Below are 23,279 nucleotides of genomic sequence, written 5' to 3'. Positions count from 1 at the left end.
CGTGTGAATGTAACAATGTGATCCCAATTTTCAGAGAGTCTGGAAACTACGCACCGACACACATGCGTCCGCTCGAGTCCAGCAAGAATCCAGGTTTACAGATGCACTTGAAGCTCCCGTCCTCGTTAATGCACAGGCCGTTGAGGCACATGTTTCTGACCAAACACTCATCCTGGTCTGTGAAAGAAGAGAAAAAACAGACTCAGCAGCTCATTCACAAACTGGTTAAGGATGGAACAATAGTATTTTATACACACACACACACACACACACACACTAAGTTTATGTTTTTTGGCAAACATGTTGTCAGATGTAGATTTACTCAGAGATTTTAAAACACGCAGTATTATTTTGCTATATGTATGAGATGATCATTTCTGGATTTAGAAAAGTCAATCAAACATAAAAAACTAAGCTGGACAATAAAATGTTTATCTTCTTAGACATGCATCTTAAAAGTGAAATCCAAACACCACTTTCGAAAGAGTAACGGGCGTCATAAAAGTTCTTCCCTAAGCCTAAATCTTTGGCAGTACAACTAATGCAATGGGCTTATGCTAATAGGAAATATTTCTGTGTCTAAGCTGTCATTAAAAATGGTAAAGATTTCAGTATATACGAAACACAAATTAATCTCAATTAATATTTAGTTTTACAGCATTTCAAAGCACAAGTGAAGCCCAGACCAAGTAAGGGAATGAATAAAACCAATGAAATCTTGACAAAATAAACAGATGTTCCCACTTGACGGACCTTGACAGTTTTTTCCATCCCGTGTGATTTCAAACCCTGCATTGCAGACACAGTGGAAGCTTCCCTCAGTGTTCACACAGCGGCCGTTGTTGCAGATACGACCATTTGCCACACACTCGTCAAGATCTGGCAAAACACAAATAAAAAGCACATTGAATACAAAACAAATAGCACTCCAGTGTTTGTGAATGTAAGTGAGTGAGTGTGTGTGTGTGTGTGTGTGTGGGTGTAAAAGTCACCTCGGCACGCCGTCCTCGTTGCTGTGGACTGGAAGCCTGGTCGACACTGACATATGTAAGAGCCTGGGGTGTTCACACAATCGCCATGTGGACATGGATTTTTCTCACATTCGTTGTCATCTGGAGGGTAAAAGTGAAGCTTAAACTACTTTCGACTTGCAGATGGTGATGAATTTCAGGAAATTTGTAGCCTAACATAAAACTCACCAATGCACTCACTCCGTGTGTCTAACCTAAAACCCATGTTGCACTCACAACGATATCCGACGCCGCCCGACATGGGAATACACCGGCCGTTCAGGCAGAGGTTGCGGTAAGCCTGGCACATGTTGGTGATATTCTGGGTTTGGATAATACCAGAACCTAATAAAGACAATCACAAATATACATCATTAGCAGATCAACAATTCATAGCAGGGCAGGGTTTCAGAGACATCAACACAAACACAAAAACAAGTTATATGTTCATAGGTTGTATTTGTTTTGTTTTTAATGCCCAATGGGAGCATTTATCATTAATTCAGATTTTTTTTTTCAACTTGTAGCAGGGTAAATTGTCTGATGCACACTGTCTGCTAGTTGGCTTGTTGCATGCACACATATATCAGAGTGTGGAGTGCAGAATTGTAAATGAGAACCAGATATGGCAGGTCATTGTGTATAAACAAAAAATAACCAGCCTTAGTGAAAGAACATGGTTTCGACCCGTGATATTTTCCTTTTTATTATCCTGTTACTGGAGCTTGCAGTTTGGGGCGGAGCTTCGGTTGGGATTGCAAAATTATCAATTCGCAAGTCAATAGAAGTGACTTTTCAATTACAAATGCAAACTGGGACTATACTGATTATGATATAATGTAAATAATATATGTTGTGATCTTGTATGAGTGTCAAAATGTATGTTTGAACCAGGAGTAGAAAAAGGAATTTTCCAAATAAGGTGAACAGAAAATGAACTAAATAATAAATACCCTGAGTTATCTTGATTTATAAAGGGGGGGGCAACACTCCCTAATATAATGGTAAAGGAAACTTGGCATCATATGCTTCCATTTGGCATGTAAACTATTCTCCCCTCTCCACTCATCCTCCCGGCCTGCACTAAACCATGCAACGTTGAGCAATCTTACTCAACTAGCACATTCAAATGCAGAGCAGCAACTAAAAACTTTCTTCTCTTTTTCTCCAATGGCCAAATGCAATGCAACAAAACATGGTTAGAGGACAATTACTGGCCACATACAGGAAAAGGTTTACATTATTAGTCACTAGTTGAAACCTCTCCTATGGGTGTAACAATAAAAGGAGTGCTCACCTGGAGGTGGCTGTAGGGGCAGAAGTCCTGGATACTGTCCTGGATATTGTCCTGGATACTGTCCTGGTATCTGTCCTGGAGTTTGTCCTGGAGTTTGTCCTGGAGTTTGTCCTGGAGTTTGACCAGGTACCTGGCCTGGAATTGGCACTTGAATGGGAATTTGTCCTGGAATCACTTGGCCTGGACCGGGATATGGGATAGGGTAGATGCCAGGTATATCAGGGCCTCCAGGAACACGACCAGGAACTATTCCTCCTCCATTCCCATCAGGCGTCTGGATGCACAGCTTCTGGTACTCCTCTAAAATGTGAAAAGCACAGGTCACCTCAAGCTTTTAAACAATAAAACTCAACAAAAGGAAAGACTGATGGTAAGTGTCCGTGTCCATCCCCACCTGTTGTACGAATGGGACACATTTCAGGAGTGGACCCATCGGACCAGCAGCGACCACTATCACAGCAGCACTGCATTTTGGTCAACAGCTGGGAGTTTTGATTGGCACAGCGCCCATTCAGCAGGCTAGAGTAACAGTACCCACCACGAGCATCTGTGGGAAACAGCACAGTGGGAGTCAGCTCAAGTCACTGTACACGACAAACTATAGTATGAACTCCCTGAGCATCAAGATCCAAAACTATGTCATCATATTGTTCATTCTGCAGTTTCTGGCACTGTATGTTAGAGTGACACACACTCAAGTTGTGTATTACATTAACACATCATATGTTATTTCACACTCAGGCACTTAGGAAAAAACACGCTGCCACTCATGATTGCACTGTGAAATGTATTACACAAATAGAGTTGGCTGGAGGCGATTCAGTCTCATTGGTGTCAGTTTTAAAAGTCTACTTTACACTTTTTAAAGCTAACTTAATCAGTATTACTGTAAGAAATTGATGCTCATTTTAACACAGGGAGTATAACAATGTTTCAATGACAATAATTAACACAGACTGTCACAATTTAATTTTTTTTTAAGTAGTTTAAGCAAGTGTTTGCATATTAGTGTGTTTAATTTCATGTACCAACACAAGCAAATTAATGTTTCTTGGTATGTTTTAGGTGAAAATGCAAAACAAAGCATTCTTCAACAAGATCCATGCATGCATGGATGCAAGATACACTCTTTTCAAATATAGTATCCAAAAAACAAATTATTAGGGGGAAAAAAGGGTAAGCCCCCTCATTATGTGCAAAGAGCGCAAAACAAGGCCTCTGACCTCATTCCATTTCTCCTTACAGGATTGTTGGAGAGATTTCAGAGGGTAAAAAGCCAAAATAGTGTGAGGAGAAAAAAAATAGCACCTTCTTCACTCAGCTGCTGTGTATTTTACTTTATCTACAGTACAAACCTTGTTAATTGTCCTTTTAGGAATGTGAAACAGACCCACCCTGTGATTGGAAGAGATACATTGGGCGACATTTTGAAGATCTATGGTGGATAGTAGATAAGGGAAACGCGATCCGATTTGAAATTATTCAAGGTGTGGTCAGACCCAACCAACTCGTTCTTTGAGGCGGTGAACTTTTTCACATTTGCACCATGAGCCTTGCACAAACTTCTGCAATAAAGCCTTGACTGAACATCTTACAATTCATGGGTAATTCAAGGAACTTCGGCAGAAGATTAACTTTTCTTTTGGACTGGAGGAAGGCAAACAACGTCTGGGAATGAAATCTACGGGGAAGAAGGACGACACGAACAACGATGGAGAGGAGGACTAAAAAAAAAAAAAAAAAAAAAAAAAACAACACTGACTACAGATGTGAATAAATCCTACACAAAAACGAACAAAAAAAAAATGAAATTGAGTTCAGAACCAAAGAATGTTTAACCAGAGAGACAAGCTCTGATGTAAATCTTCTGTGTTCAAAACAGGGGACAGGACTCGGATAATTAAATGCTTCTCTCGTCTCCTTTTTCGGCATGCACAAAAAAAAAAAAAAAAAAAACTTCTGTGAATGCAACCATGTCGAAAATAAACTGAATAAATAAATATATAAATAAATAAATAGGTGAACTACTGTTAGCTCAATAATCAATAATCTTTCAGCCATTGCTTTACTTTCGGAACAGTCTTCTTCACTTTTCCACATACATATATCACAAATGAACAATTATTTTAAGGCAAAGCATCTTTTCTATGACAGCTTTTGTGGATTTGATGGCATCCAAAAGTGAATGAATATCTGTCACACGTACATCGGGCAACACTTTTTGGGTGCCATCACCTGTGGTTATTTCTCAGGAGAGTTTGGCTGAAAAAACACCAGTATCGATAACATCTCTCAAGCAAATGTACTACAAACGACTTTCCTTATTGTCTTCGATTGCCATCATATACGTGAGAATCTTCCATTTTCTCCCTGAAACATGATCAAATGTCCACCTTGAGTCCCTCCATCAGGAAAATTGCCCATTGAGGAGACACTGAACACCAGATGGAGGAAACTGTCTCTTACCAAGTGCTAAAATCTTAAGGTCACTTGACCGCTGTTTCCTAATGTTAGTGGCATGTGTTGTATTGGCTGCCAGCATGAAGAAATCATCTGCTTGCCATTCACAATATTTGGCCGATCTTTGACTTCAGTTGTTGTACTCATTGCATCCAGCTCGAAAAACTGTTTTCAAGTGAGGAATGACTGTTGAAGAGAATATTTCGGAACCACCCCGAATGAAGTCATCCACATAACATGCAAGGACTCCCATCACATTGGAATCCAGCCAATAGAACACAGCTGGATCAACTCGTGACACTGTGGCTCTCATCTTCTCCAGTACAAAGAAGCATCTGCAAGTCCACAGACACTTTTTTAAATTTCCAAAGTTGTCCTGAGCTCTGTACTTCCACAGGGAGGTGGTCAACTATTTACCTTGTAGAAAGGCTACTTTGACATCAATTTAGAGCAGTTGCCATTTCTTTTGACACAGACCATTTGAGTCTTTCTGGAGTTTACAATTATTAATTTCTTCAAAGCCTCTAGCTTCTAGTCTGGCCTTGGGAACAACACCCTCAGATGTTTACAGGTACTTGAATATGCAGACCCACCAAGTAGATATGCATTTCAGGCCATCACCTTCCCCCTCCTCAAACACCCGTTCTTTTTCTGGTGACAGAGTTCAACTTGTTTCGCAAACTTGAAAACATCTTTGATCCTGTTTTTCCAGCAACATCTTCAGGTCTGACGTAATGAAGTTTCTGTACACTTCTGCACAAATAAGAACTTTCCCTGTGTATTTGTGGCCGCAAGCTTTGTGTGAAGGTGAAAACTTCTCCAACTTTCAGTCTAAGACTTTTACAAGTTGTAGCTGACTGTGGATGACTAGAACTATTCTTTGAAGTTGCTACATATAGTTTTGCTGCCTGAAGCTAATAATTTACATTTTCCTTGACAGAAGGAGTGTCCAGCCATCCAACCATTTTCCAACACTGCTTGCATATCCAAGCTGTCATCAGGAGATAGGTGGCGGGACACCCTGGACAGGGCACCAGTCCATCGCAGGAGTGGAGAAGCACTATTTGTAAAAGTCTCCTCTGGCGTTTCTTTTTGAGAATTTGAATTATTCTGGGGAGTGGTGGTCTTGTGGTTAAGGAAGCAAGCTTGTAATCGGAGGGCCACTGGTTCAAATCTCACCTGGGCCATCCCTGTGGGATGTTGAGCAAGTCCCTTAACCCTAACTGCTCCCTGGGCACTACACTGTGGCTGCCCACTGCTCCTCAGAGATGGGTTAAATGCAGAGAAATATTTTAATGTACTGTATGTAAGTTCATGTCCAGTGCATGTTAGTGTAGAATTTGTGACATAATTTTCCCTCAAATTATTTGTGGCTCTAAATGTGACAACATGTATTATAGATGAATGGATACTCTTTGAATCATGCAAAGCACTCACCTATACATCTGGAGCCATCCACAGTGGTGTAATATCCCTGAGGACATTTGCAAAAGTAGCTACCAGCAGTATTTGAGCATTCACCCACACCACAAAGACCAGGGATGTTCAAGCACTCATCAAGATCTAAAATATGAAATGTAAGTCAATCAGAAACACAGAGAAAACACTTTAAAACACACACACATGTTGAGGGTTACTGAAAGGAGATATTTTCACATATTGTTAAAGTCTTTTATTACCATTGAGCACCAATCGCACATTATCATAAAGTATGTTTGAAACTTACAACTTAACATCAGCACTGCTGAAGGTTCTTTAACACAGGCCAGAAGTTTCCGGCAATTATTTCTGGGCATAAAATAGCTCATATATATACTCTAAATGAGTGCCAGAACATTTTGCTTAGTCTTATTTTAGCTGTGCAGAAGTTGGTCTGGAAATTGTGAAATGCAATTATTTATCATCCAGAATTTACAGGCCTACTGTAGGCCTTTGTGGGAGTAAAACATGATACTTCGAAGCCTTGTGTCTCAGTTTTACTAGGCAGAAATATCAAAATGGTAGCAAGAGGCACTTAATGTCCACAATCATGACAAAAAATCTAAAATCAGTGAAAAATTCAAATCTGGTAAACCAGCTCTAAGTAGTGGGTGAATGGATGGATAGAGATATTAAACACTTAAAGCAAGAATAAGTGTTATTCTTAGATCTTATCAAAGCTCTTCAATTGGGGGTTTTTCCTAAAAAAAAATAAACACGCTGAGGATAAAAATTACTCAAGCTTTTCTTTTGAACGATTAGGAGTTACAGAGAATTAAAGTAAGGAACCAGAGAGCTGCTTTGGTTTAATTAAACTTATTTCAAGGGAAGCGCAAAGAGCAGCTTACGTGTGGCCTTTTCCCACTAACCAGTAATCAGAAAACCAATGAGGTAAAGTGAACCACATCAGCACTTGTGGTTTTACCTCTCTCTAAGTTTGAAAATATTTTTCTTAGTCTGCCCTGTCATTCACTCTGACATGGAAAGTCAGACATTTCACAGCTTTACTTGTTCTGGCTGCTTAATTCTTACCGTCACATTTCTGCGAAACCTCGTTGAACTTGTGCCCAGCGGGACATTTACACTCAAAAGACCCCACGGTGTTGATGCAGTTCCCTCCCTGACAGATGCCAGGGATGGCTTGGCACTCGTCCACATCTGCACATAGAGAGAAGGTAAGCCTCTAAATGCCCAACTTTCTCCCTCAATTTTGGTTAATTTCTTTCGCTTAACAGGCTTTAATAACACATTATGAGAAAATCTGTTATATCTTAGATTGGTAATGAAATAAAGGAATTTTGTTAACACTTTACTTTAAGTTTTATACAGAAGGCTGATACATTAAGCTGTCATTAAGTGTCGTTCGCTAAATGATGACAGCTTTCGCTAAATTATGACACTTTTGGAGCTATGGTGGCATTTTTGGGGTTAGGTGGAGAAATCTATTGGGGTTAGGGTTAAGGTTAGGGTTACAAAGGGTAAACGACACTTAATGACAGCCTTCATGACACCTTATTCATACTAATGACAGGTGTCATGTCATAATAATGAAAGTTCGTTGAGTCAGTTTCAGAGTTTGGCACGAGTCAAGACGCACACTGTAAAAATGTGTTACACAAAATACATTTCCATGATGAACTATTTATTAAAAGATAAATTATGATAACAATATTACATTTTTATTATAGGATATTCATTTATAAAAAAAAATTAGTCTGTTGTGTGTATCAGTTCCGTCCAGCACACTCATAATATTCGTGACTTCTCGTTGGCAGTAGATGATCACATCATTTGGGATTTTCATAATCTTTCAATTCCTTCATACTAACTATGTCGAGCAAAAACATAAATTGGTTGGACAAATACGTACAATATGAATTTATGTGCATAAAGGAGCGTGATGGCAGTAAGCGTCCTCAATGCATGATTTGCAATGCCAAGTTGACCAATTCCAATCTAGACCTGGCAAAACTAAAGGAACACTTCTTAAAGCTGCATGGAGGTGGAAAATATAAGAACATAACCCTCACTGAAATGAAGGTGGAAAAATCCCTTTTCATTTTTCCAATTATGAAGTGTTTGGTGAATGCACTGATGAAGCTAGCAGGGTTCATTTCTACAATAAGGTTATGAAGCACTGTTTTAAATCATCAGCATCTGAGTTTTCTGCAATCAAGAAAGTGACCAGGAAAACTGAAAAGAGAAAGAGGAATGTAGTGGTTAGTCTGCCTCACAGCAAGAAGGTCTGGGTTTGATTCCCCTTCATTGGACGTTTCTGTGTGGAGTTTGAATGTTCTCCCAGTGCTTGCCTGGGTTTTTTCTGGCTACTTTAGCTACTCTAACAGTCCAGAAACATGAATGTAGGAGTGTTTGAATGGTTGTTTGTCTCTTTGTACAGGTTTTATTCTCAAGTAAGATATTCATGACAACACTCACAAGTGTGTTGTTATTATCTTATCACAGTTTGAGCCTTTTTTTCTCTCTCTCTCTCTGTTGTATGCTGATTAGTGACTGTAATTTTCAGTAATGAATCAGATGAAACACAGGACTCAGGCTAAGTTCCTGCAGGGGGCTGTGACCCGGTGCTGTGTCTGAGAACTCTGTGTTCCCTCGGGTCTTGGCTGGAGTAGGCATCCCCTGCAGAGGTTCTGATGTTTTTGGGTCTGGAGCAGGGCCTTGTTTCCAGAAAGCAGTTCTCCCACGTGGCTCCGCTTCTGACCCGTGTTACGGACTCTGACAGTCCCGTCCCAGCGGGTTTCTGCTGGCATTCCACACACATGTGGGAGGCACTGCCACCCACCCTAGTTTGATGCAATTAGAGCTAATCCTCTGGACATAGAGACGGTGAGTAGAAATGAGGGGACGATGGAGGGAAAGGGGTGAAGCCAGGGTTAGGCTCAGGAGTTGAAATTGGTAGCGTGACAGAAAATGAAAAGATAAAGGAACCAAAAAAGGACAACTAAGAGCTCACCTTGGCATGCTCCAGTGCGATGGTTGGGTATGAACCCTCTGCGGCAGGGATGTGGCTGCGCGGGACACATCTCACAGGGGTGACCCCATGCTCGGCCCACGGTGGCGCAGCACAAAGTCTTTGTGCACACTATGCCAGTGAGCTGACCCTGACACATCTGGTTATTCACAGAGGCAAAGCACGGCCCAGTGCGGTAGTCTGTGGAGGAGATCCAGAAGGGGTTTATGGTTTAAAAAACTGCTATATTTCACTCTATTTTAAATTAAGTCGGGTAAATGTCTGAGTGAATGACTGCAAGGTAAATGAAAGTTGAATATTGTATGACATCAACAACACAGTTACATTCTCATATGGCGAAAGTGCTGCAGAGGAGACTCGTAAAAAACACCTTAAAAACGCATTGTGTACTCTTGGCATTTCAATCAGTTTAGCACTCAGGTGCTTTGTATGTGAAAGTCATTAAACAGAAGGGAATATGTCTGGAAAAGCATTTATGGAGTGGTGTGTAGGCTGAGAGTATACTGACCACAAACAAGGACACCAAGTCAAATAAATGACTTCCTGGTAAGCATTGGACAGTCAAACCTTTGGTTGCATGGTTAAGCCATTTTGGTCAAGCAGATTACTGCTTTTTCTTTAAGGAAAACTCCAAGTAAGGAAAAGGTTGTAACCCCAAAAACCTCATGAGGCTGACTGGTAAGGCATCCTGTTGGAAAATAGTAACTAACTTCTACCTTAGAGTTCTGTAGTGGAAACTCTGTCCATGCTTTACCCAATCATCTATTTGAACAGATGTATGGATTATTCTCAAATCAGAGATGGTTGATCCTGTCTAACAAATATAGCAGTTATTTCAAAATATTGCAGTCTTCTCAAGTGAATACAAAGACTCAAATTAATAATGGCTAAAATATATTTGCAGTTATTTAAGGTTGCTTTTCTGCTACTGTAATGTTTTTGCATATATTTGGTGTGCCATCCCAAATAATAAACAGTCTCACTTTGCCCAGCCAAAAAAAAAGAACTTTAGAGCAGCCCAGAATTAAAACTTACTACCTCATAATAAATGTAAGAATGTGAAGAAAGTCCCTAAATCAAGATTCTCTATTTCTACTAGACTTCATTCACTTGATGCTTCTTTATTCCCTCACATCATTTTCTCTGAAATTACAGTTTTTTAGCCCCTAACCCATGCAGGCTTCAGGAAAATCAGTTCATTTTATCAGGTCAAGTATTGAAAGATGTTGAAAAGGAGATAGGGGAAGAAGGAAAGAGTCTGTGTGTGTGTGTGTGTCAAAAAAAAAAAAAATCTGGACACAATCCAGCACCAAAAATCATTTCCACATTTCACAGCAGACAACAGACAGCAAAAGGAAAGAGCGAGACCAGGTCCAGCAGTGCAGTCGTTTAAAACAAACGAGACATTGTGTGTTTCCCATGTGGACCTGGGCCCAGCCCAGACCCGTCACGTGCACTACACAGCCTCCTCCGGTTCTGCAGCCTCTGGCACCAGCGCAGTGCTAAACAGAACTGGGTCATCTCACTTTCTCACTCTCTCCCGCCTGCTCAGCGAGATAAAGTGCCTTTACTCAAATATAACTTTGATTAGTAGTATTATAGTTGCAGCTCTTTACGAGAGTTCTGCAGGCATTTCATAATGCCTGGGAACTGCCTCTGGACTGTATTTTAGCACAACACACTAAAACCACAGAGAGAACCTTATTTTAAAAACCTAGGTCAGCGCAAATCATGCATTTGTTGACCCTGAATTAAGGACTTACTTTTAGAAAGAGAGTTAAGCTTAACCTCGAGTTAATTCTCACTGTACATAGTCTAGCACAGGGGTCAGCAAACCAGGACCACATGAGGCTCTTTAGACCGTTTTCTTTCAGCTTCTGTCACTGATTGAACAAGAAACCAGCCAGTCTGTTTGAAAAGGCAATTTTATCAAATTGATGCACTTTTATTCCATATTTGACCAAGAGGAACAACTGTTTCCATCTAACCATCAAGTAATCCGACTCATTTGTTAGGATCACGTCTCCAAGTGGGAACGATCCTTCATGCAAATGCAAAAATATGCCAAATATGTAAGTGAGCAAGAGTGTTTATCAGACTGTAAATACTTGGATCTTTGGCAGGTCCTGTGTGGGAGTGGAAATAAAGCCCTGCAAAGGGAGCAGAGCAAGACTGCTAGCAAATGTAACCAAGTATTCACTAGTTTGCTAAAAAGAAAAGTTGTTCATGAAGTAAAACTTCACTCATTCTGAGGCACACTGCCGGTAAAAATGAGGTGGAACACCAGTAAAATATGTGATGAGTGCCTTGAGAGATGTTTGAAATTAACCGGTGACTCATTTTAACTGGTGACTCAGTCTGATTGTTACTTAGTTGTGCTCACAAGTCATTCATCAGATGGCATGTATTCCAGTTTGACCAAAACACCAGTGAAGCTCCAACTTGCGCCTCATGTTTCACCACAAAATGATCTATATCTATCAATCTTTAATGCAATACACTGTCTTTGGTTGGGATATTTATCATGTGATGTATATTATGACAAGTGGGATAAAGTTTCCACAGCAAACTATTTCTAGATTATAATTCATTATAAGCTTTTACAAACAGGGTGATACAGGTGATAGTGGTTGGTTGCTAAGCTGGGCCAATCTAATAATGAGGTTACGGACCCCTGATCTATAAAGTGACCCTGATTTCTTACTGCTGGACTTTGGAGTTTTAGTCAATTTTTATGTATGTTCCAGTAATTTTAGCTTGAAAAACTGTCACTTCCGATTTTGCGCTTACATTTCCTTCACTTGACTGCAGTTGATTAGATTTGGTGCCTGAGCGAGGGAATATTTACTGCGTGAGAGTCACGTGCACACGCCCTAACCACATGTTGGACAACCACGGAATGAGAAAAGATGGTGAAAAAGGCTACGCAGCGGACGCAAATTTTCTGCTCGATCAACATTTCTGGAATGAAAGAATTACATATATATATATAATTATTTTCTCTAATCTAATTGTCTTTGTGCATCTCTTCTGGAGGATCTCTATAATGCTGCCTCACTTTACTTTATTAACTGCTGTTCAGTAAGGACTACAAACTCCTCCCCCTCCTGCTTCTGAATTACATTTCCCATGTGATCAGGAGTGGTATAGCAAAGGTTATTAGATTTTTACGTGCATCGCACCAAATGTGCAGATCCGTTTTATTTGCACAGGAATGAATGAATCAAAAATTCATTTTTTTCCTTGTTCTTCATTTTATGTGTTTGTCTTTACTGAACTTCATCTGGTGTTCTCGTTTTCCCCACAGCATTGACTTTTTCACAGAAAGCCTCCAATGTTGTCTTTCACCTGCTTGTATGAATTGATAATTCAAAGATGGCGATCTTCACCCATTTTGCACCTGTTATCACCGGCGTTGGCAATATAAGTACCGGTAAATCAAGCGCGAGCTATGTAAAAGATCTACCTAGCCAAAGAACATATTTATATCGGTGTGTGTTTATATTTTAGATTCTGCAAGTAAAAAATCCTCATTTAGCTTCAAAGAGGTTTCACTGAAATAGGGCCAGAGATTATTCAGCCAGTCCGATGGCTGTGTGGGTGGAAGAAAGAAGTGGTTTCGTGATTCTTCTTTATTTAGTCTTGCTTTAAAAACACTTAATACAAAACCCACAGAGTGCATGGGTAAAACTTATAAGGCTCGAGGAAAATATATCTTCTGAGCGAGTAAATAGAGATAACAATACAACAGAAATATGACACTATTCAATGATCTACAAACAACAACAAAAACTTTACCAGACAGTGATTATTTAAAATCAGCAAGTGAGCATAGATGAAAGAAGCTTGTGCTGACAAGAGTGATTCAATTCTTCTTTAAGACTAACTCTTATCGAATGTGCATTCTACCAAACTATCTGTTTATAGTCACTCTTTTTACTTCTACATGAGGTTGAATAATTCAAACAGTTCTTCAAGCTGCTTTTAAAGCAGTACACAAGATGCATCTGATAACACGTGTGCCTTACTCACGACTACAAAGGAAAGCCTTGTAAGGAGAAAATAACAATTACAGGAGCAATAGAAAGTTTTTACATGGCGCCAACATAAGTGAGCAGGGCAGACTGTGCAACAAGTATGAATCTCCTCTTAAGGTTCAGGATTGTGGCTGATTACTGTCAGAATATACGGTGCACACCAACAAACACAACCAACAAACCTGCTTATTAACGCTCTAAGTAGAGGACAGAAACAGACGTGAAATGAAGCAAATACAATGGTCCCAGCAGTCAGCTGAGGTAAACAGGGAGAGGCAAACAGCAGATGGAAGAAAAATTGTGTCATTTTATTCATCATCCCACTTTTTTCTCTGTGAGCTGCATACAGTTGGGGGATCCACCCATGTTCTGTACTTCTGGAAGTAATTGCACAAGTCCATTACACACTACATGTCATACCATGTCCCCAAACCCCAACCTGGGTCCCACCAAAACTTGAAAACCCAGAATACTGCTCTTGAAAATCAATTGGAAGAGCAAATATTGCAGCAAGCACGTAGGAGCAGACTGTGGAAGACAATAGAAATCCTGGCTTCTTGGATGACCAGTGAGCTTACACACAATATTGTTGGTGTGAAAGAGAAGGGAAGCCCGGCAGGAAGTGGGTCAGAAGAGTTTCCTGGATTAACTCCAGACTATTTGTACACATGCAAAAGTCTGTTCACCTTTTCCATTTCCACCCTTTCCCAGTCTTCTCCCTGCAGGTAAACCGAGGACACCTCACTTACAGTTCATAGGGTTCTAAGCAGGAATCCTTCACAGCGTAGTGGGATCGCGTGCCACGCGAGTGTTGTAGGGAATCCAGAGGCACCCCCACCCCCCGGAAAAATTTTAAATTTATAACTCTCTCAGGGCCAAATTTTGAGAAGTAAAGCTAAAGTTATTTACAGCCTTCAGTCTTCAGGCCAGGGTCTCCTATTTATTAAAGAACTCCTAGTTTTTAAAGAACTGTTTCTTTCAACTGTGTAAAATCACCCAACTGAGCAGGAGACTATTATTCATGCTTTTCGTGTCGTCAAGGTTGGACTATTGTAACAGCCTGTTCACCTGCCTAAATAAGAAGGAGCTGACCCGCCTATAGTATGTTCAAAACTCTGCAGCGAGGCTCCTGACCCGCTCCAACAGGAGAGACCATATTACTCCTGGTCGGAAGTCTCTCCATTGGCTCACTGTTGACTTCAGAGTGAAATTTAAAATTCTGGTCCTGACTTTCAGGGTGCATCACGGACAGTCTCCGGATTAGATCACTGATCTGATCCAGTCCGACACTTCGGTTCAGAGTCTGAGGTCTTCAGGCCAAAATCTGCTAATGGTCCCTCGAACCTGTCACAAAACCTGTCTCTGTAATGAACTTCCTCTGTCCTTGTGATCCCTTGATTTCGTGGAGACTTTTAACAAGCTCAAGACTTCCTTTCTAAAACAGACTTTCCAGAGCCAATAGAGCTGCTTTAATGATTGTGTTTTTTTTATTGTTTTGAATTTAATTGTGTTCACTGTAAAGCATTTTGTGACCTGTGTCTGTGAAAAGCAGTATATAAATAAAGTTTACTTACTTACTTACTCCTAAAGATCCTTAGAACTTATTTTAAAACCTGGGTTGTAGCGCCCAGACTCTGGAATGACTTGTACCCTCTGTAAGCTTGACTGTGTGGACTCTTTTAAAAAGCATTTGAAGACGTTCGCTTTTCAGAAAAGCTTTTGGTTAATGGATTTTTAACTTCTGTTATCCTTTTATGTTGTTGCTCCTGTTGTTTTAAATCCTTTTTATGATGTTGGGCCTGTTGTTTTAAATTAATCTTTGTTTTGTACAGCACTTTGTGATTTTTATCTGTGAAAAGCACTTTATAAATGAAAATGAACTTACTTGCTTGAATTGGTGAAGGGTCATGATTATTGTAGTTAGAGAGTTACTCATGCTCGGTATAGGTTGTCGACAAATAAATAGAGACACTGTATACACTAGATATAACATTTTATTCAAAAGATGCACTTTTCAAATTCACATGAGGTATTATGTGGGACCAGCAGTAATATTGGTACTGTTATGGACACAGGGCACCCTCCACACAATAATTTTATATTTTTCAATTGTTTTATTTAGTTTTTGTTTAGATTATTTTTATACTGGATGGTATTTATGGGCTACAAAGCGGAGGATGCACACAGTAAAGCTTTAATCCGGCCGAAAGAAGAAGACCTGACCCAGCCTGGGCCCGACAGAACACGGCCAGAACCAGTACGACCCAAATGAAGCCGATGCCTCTTTAAACCCGAACCTGTTTCAACCCAACAGTATTCACATCCGTGGGTGCGAATGTAGAATGATCCGAGTAATAAACATGACAGGCAGCTTCACGCTACACGCTACGTCCAATTGAAGCACAGTGTTTAAATTGAAAGGTAACTACGGGTTACGAAGCGGAGGATGCACACAGTAGCTGCAGGGGTCCTCAGGGTACTGAGGTGAAGACGGGAGCATCTGAGCAAATGGCCTGTATTAAATAGATGATGCAGCTGATGTTTTTATTTCTCAGTTATGAAGATTAGAAAAAAGAATCAAAACTACCCGTGCACCCCTGGAAGTCTCTTTTGTGCGTCAAATTGTGCAACAATTACTTCGACGGCACCGAATGAAAAAGGAAAAAACAACAGAAAAGCCCCCTACACTTGTTGAAACACACTGTAGGGGGCGACATCACACCGTAGGGGATCAAAATAACAGCGTCGGGGCTCCTACACTCAACAGCACAGGCGATAACTCTGATTCAGAATGTGTGATTTATATGGATGTATTAGGAAAAGATACATTTATCATTTGTCTTTCTTCTATTTCTCAACTGCGTAGGAGACACACAAACACATATGCACACACGCATGCACATACTGCAGTGGGACTCAACAGAGCCCAGTAGGGGAAACTCAGTGAAGCATTAAAGGAGCAGAAAGCCCCTCAGCTGACTGACTGACTTTCCTGTTGTGCTCTGGCTGCTGACTTTCTGACTGTTTGTCACGTGTTGGTTGGTCCTCCAGCGCTGTGCTGTCCCAAGTGAACTGTGTGGCGTCACACCAAAAAGCTCAAACTTTATTGCTTCATGGTTGAATGACTCCACAGCTGGAGCAAAGAGAGCTGCATCCATTCAGGAGCTATACAGCAACATCTCATCGATTCCACATTCCAAACTAAATCACATTTCTGACCATGACCATTACATACAAACAGCATGTTAATGGTTCCCACTGCCGTCAGCTGTGTCTGGTGTTTGGAATATGGGTCACATGTACAGCTCAAAGTCACACAGATTTTTGCGCAGCAGTGATATTTTATGGAAGCCATTTCCTAACGACTGAGGCCAAAGTGGAACTCTCCTTTGCACCACATGTCAGTGGAATCCTTGTGTTCCTTCTAATGTGATAGCATCAGGCCATAAATGGAGAACGGTTCTGTGAATTGTATTAAGAGCTGTGCACAGCTCTGTGTGTGTGTGTGTGTGTGTGTGTGTGTGTGTGTGTGTGTGTGTGTGTGTGTGTGTACCTGTAGCTTAGTTTATGCATGTGTTTATGTGCGTGCACTGCACAGTGACTTTCCTCTGGGAGGTGATGGACTTGGGCCAAGGAAATTCCAATGAAAGTACCTCAATCCAAAATGTCACCGCATTTCTTGGCCTGCATTTACAAACTCACTTGAGTTGACCAAATGCTTGATAAAAGATACAAAGAGCCATAGTTTAAGAGATTTTTTTGTGTGTCTTTAGTCATCATAGTTTTCGTCAACTACATTTTTAAGTGAGACTATGACAAGGACTAAAAATACTATGAATGTATTCCTCAACTAATCAAAACTGTTAAGTTAACATAGAATGAAATCCCATTAGAACATTTTTTATAAAAGGTATCTAATCAAAACTTCTTTAGTTGTGTGGAAGGCAGGACAAGCCAGGAAGTGATGCAATAGGAAGTAAGGTGATTGTGTTTGCGGACATGAGACGGCTCGTGGTCTTACGTATTGATCACATCAAGTCTGTCTTTGTGTATTTACAAAGATTATTATTGTTCCATATCAGGTTGATAAATGGTAATTGAATCGTTTTTTAAAGATGCATAAACTCTTGTGCTTTACTGTATATTTGAAACAGATTTAGTTGACTAAAATCTTAATGAGTAAAACTAGACTATAATTATAAAATACAGGGTTCATCCCCTACAGTGTGATGTAGGGGATGTTTGTCCTGTTGTTTGTCCTGTTTTAATCGGTACCGTTGTAATAATTGTTGCACACTTGTGTACAACATGAAGCCACAGATGATGATGATGACGACTAATGTGCGCGGATGACGATAATGATGCGCGCTGATCATTTCTGAATGCAGGAATGTAAGAAGTTAATAGACAGGCTTTCCACACAAACCAATGTAAATCTGGCGTTAATATGAGGGGAAAAAGAGAGATTTTTACTGTGGCTCGGATAGAAAAATGTGTCCAGTCCTGACACTGCAGCAATCTGATCAAAACAACCTGTTACAATCAATGAAGGCATTTCAAATTAAAAGTGCGTTTTATCATTTTAACGGATTTCAATGACATTTACAAGTGTTGGGAAAACTCCATGTTCCGTGATATCTAGGCAACCCAAAAAAATGACATCATGCCCCAGTCCGCCTCCTTTGCTTCAGAACGCCTTCATTCATTGACTACGCGCTTTTGGTTGATTTTCGCGTGGTGGGCGTCAGGAGCCTGGACCGGAGAATATGCGCAGGAGAGAAGCGTGTAACTGCAGGCGTGTAATAAAATGCTTAAGTCCAGACGGGAGAATAGGGCTCAACAAATCATAATCATTTGTTTTGTCCTACCGTTGTGTCGCATTGGGTCACAAACACGTCAGATCTTGTCAAAGGCAATACAAGGCAATATGACGGTCACTAAAAATAGAACTGCTCCCTGGGCGCTACACCGTGGCTGCCCACTGCTCCTCAGGGACGGGTAAAATGCAGAGAACACATAATTACATATACTGTATGACAATAAAGTATAATGTATATTCTATATTAAACCGCAGTGTTTGTTTTACCTATGAGGAGGAGTAGCCAGGATTGTCAGGAGGAGGAGTTTCCGTGATGTGACGTCACATGCGAGAAAAATCCAACTCGCCCGTTTGAAGCTGACTTTTTACAAAATGTGGAATAACAAGGGAGGGAGGAAACAGAACTTTTTCAACTTTGGCCCTCCGAATGAAACTAAAGGATATCACTGTAGCTAAACCATTATGAAGTGATTTTTTCATAATACTAAAAACTTTAGCTTTACTTCACAAAATTTGCCTGTGAGAGCGTTATGAATTAAAACATTTTCTGGGGGGATGCACCCGAATCGTCCTGCAACACTCGCAATCCTTATTCAAATCATTATAACTTAATCAAAATCCAAATTTGCTTTCAAACACTGTATGTAACTAAGTGCAGATGATGTTTTTAAATTAAAGTCTTCATAAGTTAGTTATCATTTCTGTAAGCATTGCAGGCAACTTCAATTTGTTGACAACAATGTCTGTTATAAATTGTACACAATCAGAGATTAAAAAAAAAAAGAATAAAAAATCTCTGCTGGTGGGTTTTGGCTCCTCAGGCACAAACATCCCAGACCAATTCCCCATAGGTGACTTTGTGGTGCTGTGGTAGCCTAAGCAATCAACAAGGACACTATCACAAGAGTAGGCAAGACAAGCACCAATCAGAAAGCAGCTGACAGTGAGTCAGTTCACATTCTACTCTCCTTAATACAAACCAAATCACCATTGAACAACGACCCAGGCAGTTGGACAGAAGGCTTCACTGAAAAGCCTAAAGAGACTGAATGCTGGGAAAATTCCACAAGAGTCTCACTATACTTCCGGTCCCTTAAGTTTGGAATGAAGACAGGTGAAGGATTAAAGGAAACTAAAGTGACCCCATTAGTGAGACCCAAAGACTGGTCCCTAAAGCACAGAGGTTACTAATTACAAGCTCTGCAACCAATTCAAATATTAGTTCTACAAGGTCACAGCATTGACCTCAAAAGGTCTCCACACACGCGCGGACGCGCACATGCACACACTAAACAAGCCGACCAAGTTTGTATACGTTTGGAGGCTTTGCCAGAAAGACACCACAAGAGGCTGAGAGAACGTAGGGTTAACAAATGACACATTTGGACACAGCACATTCCCCAAAGCGGATGTGGAAAATAATGGTCATTTCTGAGGTCAGGCTTGACATGCAAGAGTTTCACAATAAGCTCCATACCAGGAGCCGATGACACCACTGAGCAGGGGCTGACTTATAAACAACAACGCATGTTTTGCATTGAGTCACGTTTTCACCAAAGCAGCATGTGAGTCCTGGAAACACAATGAGTGGAGGAATGTGGAGCGCAGCCACAGGGTGATGTCCAGTGAGTCAGGGAAATAACGAGAGCTGCTCACCTCTCTCACACTGAGCGCCGGTGAAGCCGTACGTGCACACACATCTGTTGGGAGCCACGCACCTTCCTCCGTTGAGACATCCGTTTTCACAAACCGCTGGAGAAAAGAAGAGGAACATAAACAAAGCAGCACAAAGAGCATACTGCAAAATATAACAGTGATTATGTAAATCTTATGGCTTTCTTTTTTTCCTTATTGTTTTCTTTGGCTCTACGACAGCCAGGAGGCATAGTACAATGTCTCTATAAGCATAGATCAGAATCATAGATCAGAATGCCTTTATTAATCCCAGGGGGAAATTGCTTTTGTTACAGCCACAGAAAAAAATCACAAATAAAAGAATAAAACATTTAACAAAAAAAAATAAACATTAAATAAGAGTAGAATTAAGTAAAAGACTGTTAAAAATAGGGATCAGATACACACACATTACAGTAGTAAAAAATAAAGTAGGATAGACAATACTAATAATAATAATACAAAAATACAAATTATATACAAATATGATACAGATATTTACAACAATAGATAATAAGTAATAATAACAACTGAGTCATATTTCATAAAGATGGGTGAATTATGAACACCAATGATTAGAGATAGTGATTTTTACATCTTTGAAACTGATCCAGAATCAGCTGATTGATTCACATCACCTTAAAGATTTAATGGAATTTTCCATGATGTTTTCAACCTTTTTTGGATCGTGACACCATTTTGAAAATTTTTGGCGACCACAAAAACTTTTTTTTAATAAATATTTTTTGATCAATTTAATTGATGTAATTTGTGTAGTAAATATTAAATAGTTTATTATTAACAATACATGTATGTGTATGTATGTATGTAAATGCTTGAATGTATATGTTTGATGTAAATGTATAAAGTGTATATATATATATATAAAACTCTGTGTCGAATATACATTAATGTGTATTGTAAAACTAGTAACATTAGTTTCCTAATAATTATAATGTATTTTATTTTTTTAAATTTTCATCTATAGAGCCTTGTTTTGTTTTTTGTGATGAGGTAGGTGTTTTATAAGCTTTTGCTTCAACCTCCACACTTTGGGCTGATAAGTTAGAGTGTTGTTTGTTCTGTCTTTTGCTTTTCTTAAGACTGCCAAAATAAAATTCAAATGTTTGTTATACATTGTAACAAATACAGAATAGCCAGGATTGGTATAAAAAGTGACAAGATGCGCCATCAAAGATATTTTTATTTGTATTTTATTTGAACTGGATTTAAATTAATTATTGAAAGTATAGAATACAGTTGTTTAAGATGTGTGTGTTATCTACAAATTTGAAAAAGAATGATATTTATAAAGATTTAAAATTATATGTTTTGAATCAGTAATTATTTTTGCATCAATTACTAGACATTTCAGGTGACCCCAGTTAAATTTCAGTTGACCCCACATGGGGTCACGACCCCGAGGTTGAAAAGCCCTGGCGTAAGGCCTATCATTGGTTAAAATTTTGACAAAATGTGTTCACTATTTTTGAATTAATCCTGCTAATTGACAAACAAATAAACAAACACCTGTGAAAAATATTACTGAAAGCAACGTTTTGTGTAGCCTAGCAACGCTCCACTCAAAATGATATATGCTTTGAAAGTGAGTGAAAACATGTCTTTATTTATGGTAAAGATAATAAAAACTGTTGGTTTAACCAAATGGTAAATTATTTACTGCAACTTCAGAAAAAGTTTTTTAATACATATGATTGACCTAAATTTTTTTTATTCTATTCAAATAATAAAGTATGACATTTCAACGATAAAGAAGCACCTTTGATGTGCCATTGTTAGATGTCACCAATAATCCCTTTGTCCTTTAAGTCAGATCAAAGCTAGTTCATTCTTTTTAAGTGTTATCCCCACTAATTCTTTTCTATTACAGATATTTGAAAATATGATTTCATTGTAGGGGAAACAATGATTTCAAAAACCTGATTCCTGCCAACTGTAAGTAGAACTGAAATGCCATGAGCTGGAGGATCCTTTCCAATAAAAGGACGTTTTCATCTCCAGCCTTTATTTCTGCTTCGTCATGTGAAATTGGTAGGTTTATTGGGACAAAGAGATTATTCTTATTGCCTTCACTGAAACCAAGTACAGATAGTTCCCTAATAATAAACAGGCTTTCTCGCATATTAGGTCACAATTTCTTGAATGTCCCCGTTTCTGAAAGCATTTCATTATGATCATACAATATCTGTACTTTTTGGTTAAAAATGGTTTTAGTTTGAGGCACTCTGATATAAACAATATTGTTTAGTTGGTTTTAATATTCTTTGATACATTTTTATTGTGTTTGACAAGCAAACAAAATAAACATTTTTGCTGAAAACTAAATGGTCTTACGTGTATCTTCCGACATTAACAGTATGTAAATGTTTGAAAATGCAAAAGTTCATGTAATGAAGATGCTTACGTTGGCCGCAGTGATTTCCCACGTAACCTTTCTGACACTGGCAGCTGTCCTCTGCACACGTTCCCCCATTCATGCAGCGAATGTTACAATTCTGGACTGTAGACAGAAGAACAACACCAACAGAGACAGAATTTATCAAAACTAATTCAACCATTTACTGTATTTACAGCAACACTATATTTACAACACAAACATAACTGATTATGGTTCGGTTCAGCTTTATTTCTTAAGAAACTTCAGTTAAACAAACAGTTGAGTGAACGTGGGCTTTAAGTACCGCTACTCTGAGAGAGCAACATGGAGAAGATGTTGATGGTGGACATCTTCCAAAGCACGCACACGCACACGCACACGCACACGCACACGCACACGCACACACACTCTAAGACTACAGATGTTGCTAACAGACCACACTGATATTTCCTCATCAACTAGATCAGTTCTCAAACTTTTTTTTGTATCAAGTATCAACCCCTTTCTTTAACTTTGGAATCCATGCACCCTCTTTATCAGATTAGAACGTTTTATTTAGAGTTCTGTGAAAAAATGAGAACTTTAGAGCATCATGATGGACTAAATGAGTGACAACACATTTTAGAGAATCTCATTTTGTAAATAAGTGGAATGAAACAGTATTCAGTATTTATATTGATCATTTTTATCATTTCCTGCATGGTGTGGAACCAAGAGTGACTCTTGTATTTTCAGTTCATGTTCTAATCAAAATCCTTTCTATCATCATTTTGTGTGCGTTATTTTGTGCCAATTTATGTATTTTGTTGTTGTTTGTTCTTTTTATTATTCAGTATATTTTTTTTTCTTATTTTGCATGTTTTTGTTTCTCTGTTATTTTTGTATATTTTGTCATGGTCTTGTGTGTTTCTTATAATAGTAATGGTTTTTTCTCTCGCTTTTTGGTGTCATTTGGTGTATTTTGTTGTTGTTTATATCATTCAGTATATTTTTCTCTTATTTTGTGCGTTTTTGTGAGTTGCTGATAATATTTAGTATGATTATAATTTTTACCTAAAAATAAACATAATAAAACACTATATTTTTAACGCTTTCATTTGTTAATTTTCCTCTCTC

At 39.1% G+C, this 23,279-nt stretch overlaps 1 protein-coding gene across 2 annotated transcripts in view; it reads right to left on the bottom strand.

Moving 5' to 3' along the window:
• Positions 1 to 23,279, bottom strand: part of fbn1 (fibrillin 1) — a 95,692-nt gene that overhangs the window by 59,415 nt on the left and 12,998 nt on the right. For both annotated transcript variants that reach the window (XM_028443317.1, XM_028443316.1), the window contains 11 exons: positions 22,191 to 22,286; positions 19,748 to 19,843; positions 9,218 to 9,415; positions 7,279 to 7,404; positions 6,205 to 6,330; positions 2,702 to 2,854; positions 2,308 to 2,607; positions 1,200 to 1,355; positions 993 to 1,112; positions 754 to 879; positions 55 to 177 (listed from right to left, as the gene is read on the bottom strand). In XM_028443317.1, the coding sequence (XP_028299118.1) occupies positions 55 to 177; positions 754 to 879; positions 993 to 1,112; positions 1,200 to 1,355; positions 2,308 to 2,607; positions 2,702 to 2,854; positions 6,205 to 6,330; positions 7,279 to 7,404; positions 9,218 to 9,415; positions 19,748 to 19,843; positions 22,191 to 22,286 (1,620 nt within the window). The remainder of the gene's footprint in view (positions 1 to 54; positions 178 to 753; positions 880 to 992; positions 1,113 to 1,199; positions 1,356 to 2,307; positions 2,608 to 2,701; positions 2,855 to 6,204; positions 6,331 to 7,278; positions 7,405 to 9,217; positions 9,416 to 19,747; positions 19,844 to 22,190; positions 22,287 to 23,279) is intronic.

This window comes from Gouania willdenowi, chromosome 3 (genome assembly GCF_900634775.1).
Source record: "Gouania willdenowi chromosome 3, fGouWil2.1, whole genome shotgun sequence".
Classification (NCBI taxonomy): Eukaryota; Metazoa; Chordata; class Actinopteri; order Blenniiformes; family Gobiesocidae; genus Gouania; species Gouania willdenowi.
Note: the sequence above shows the minus strand (reverse complement) of the source record. Positions and strands in the feature narration are given on the sequence as shown.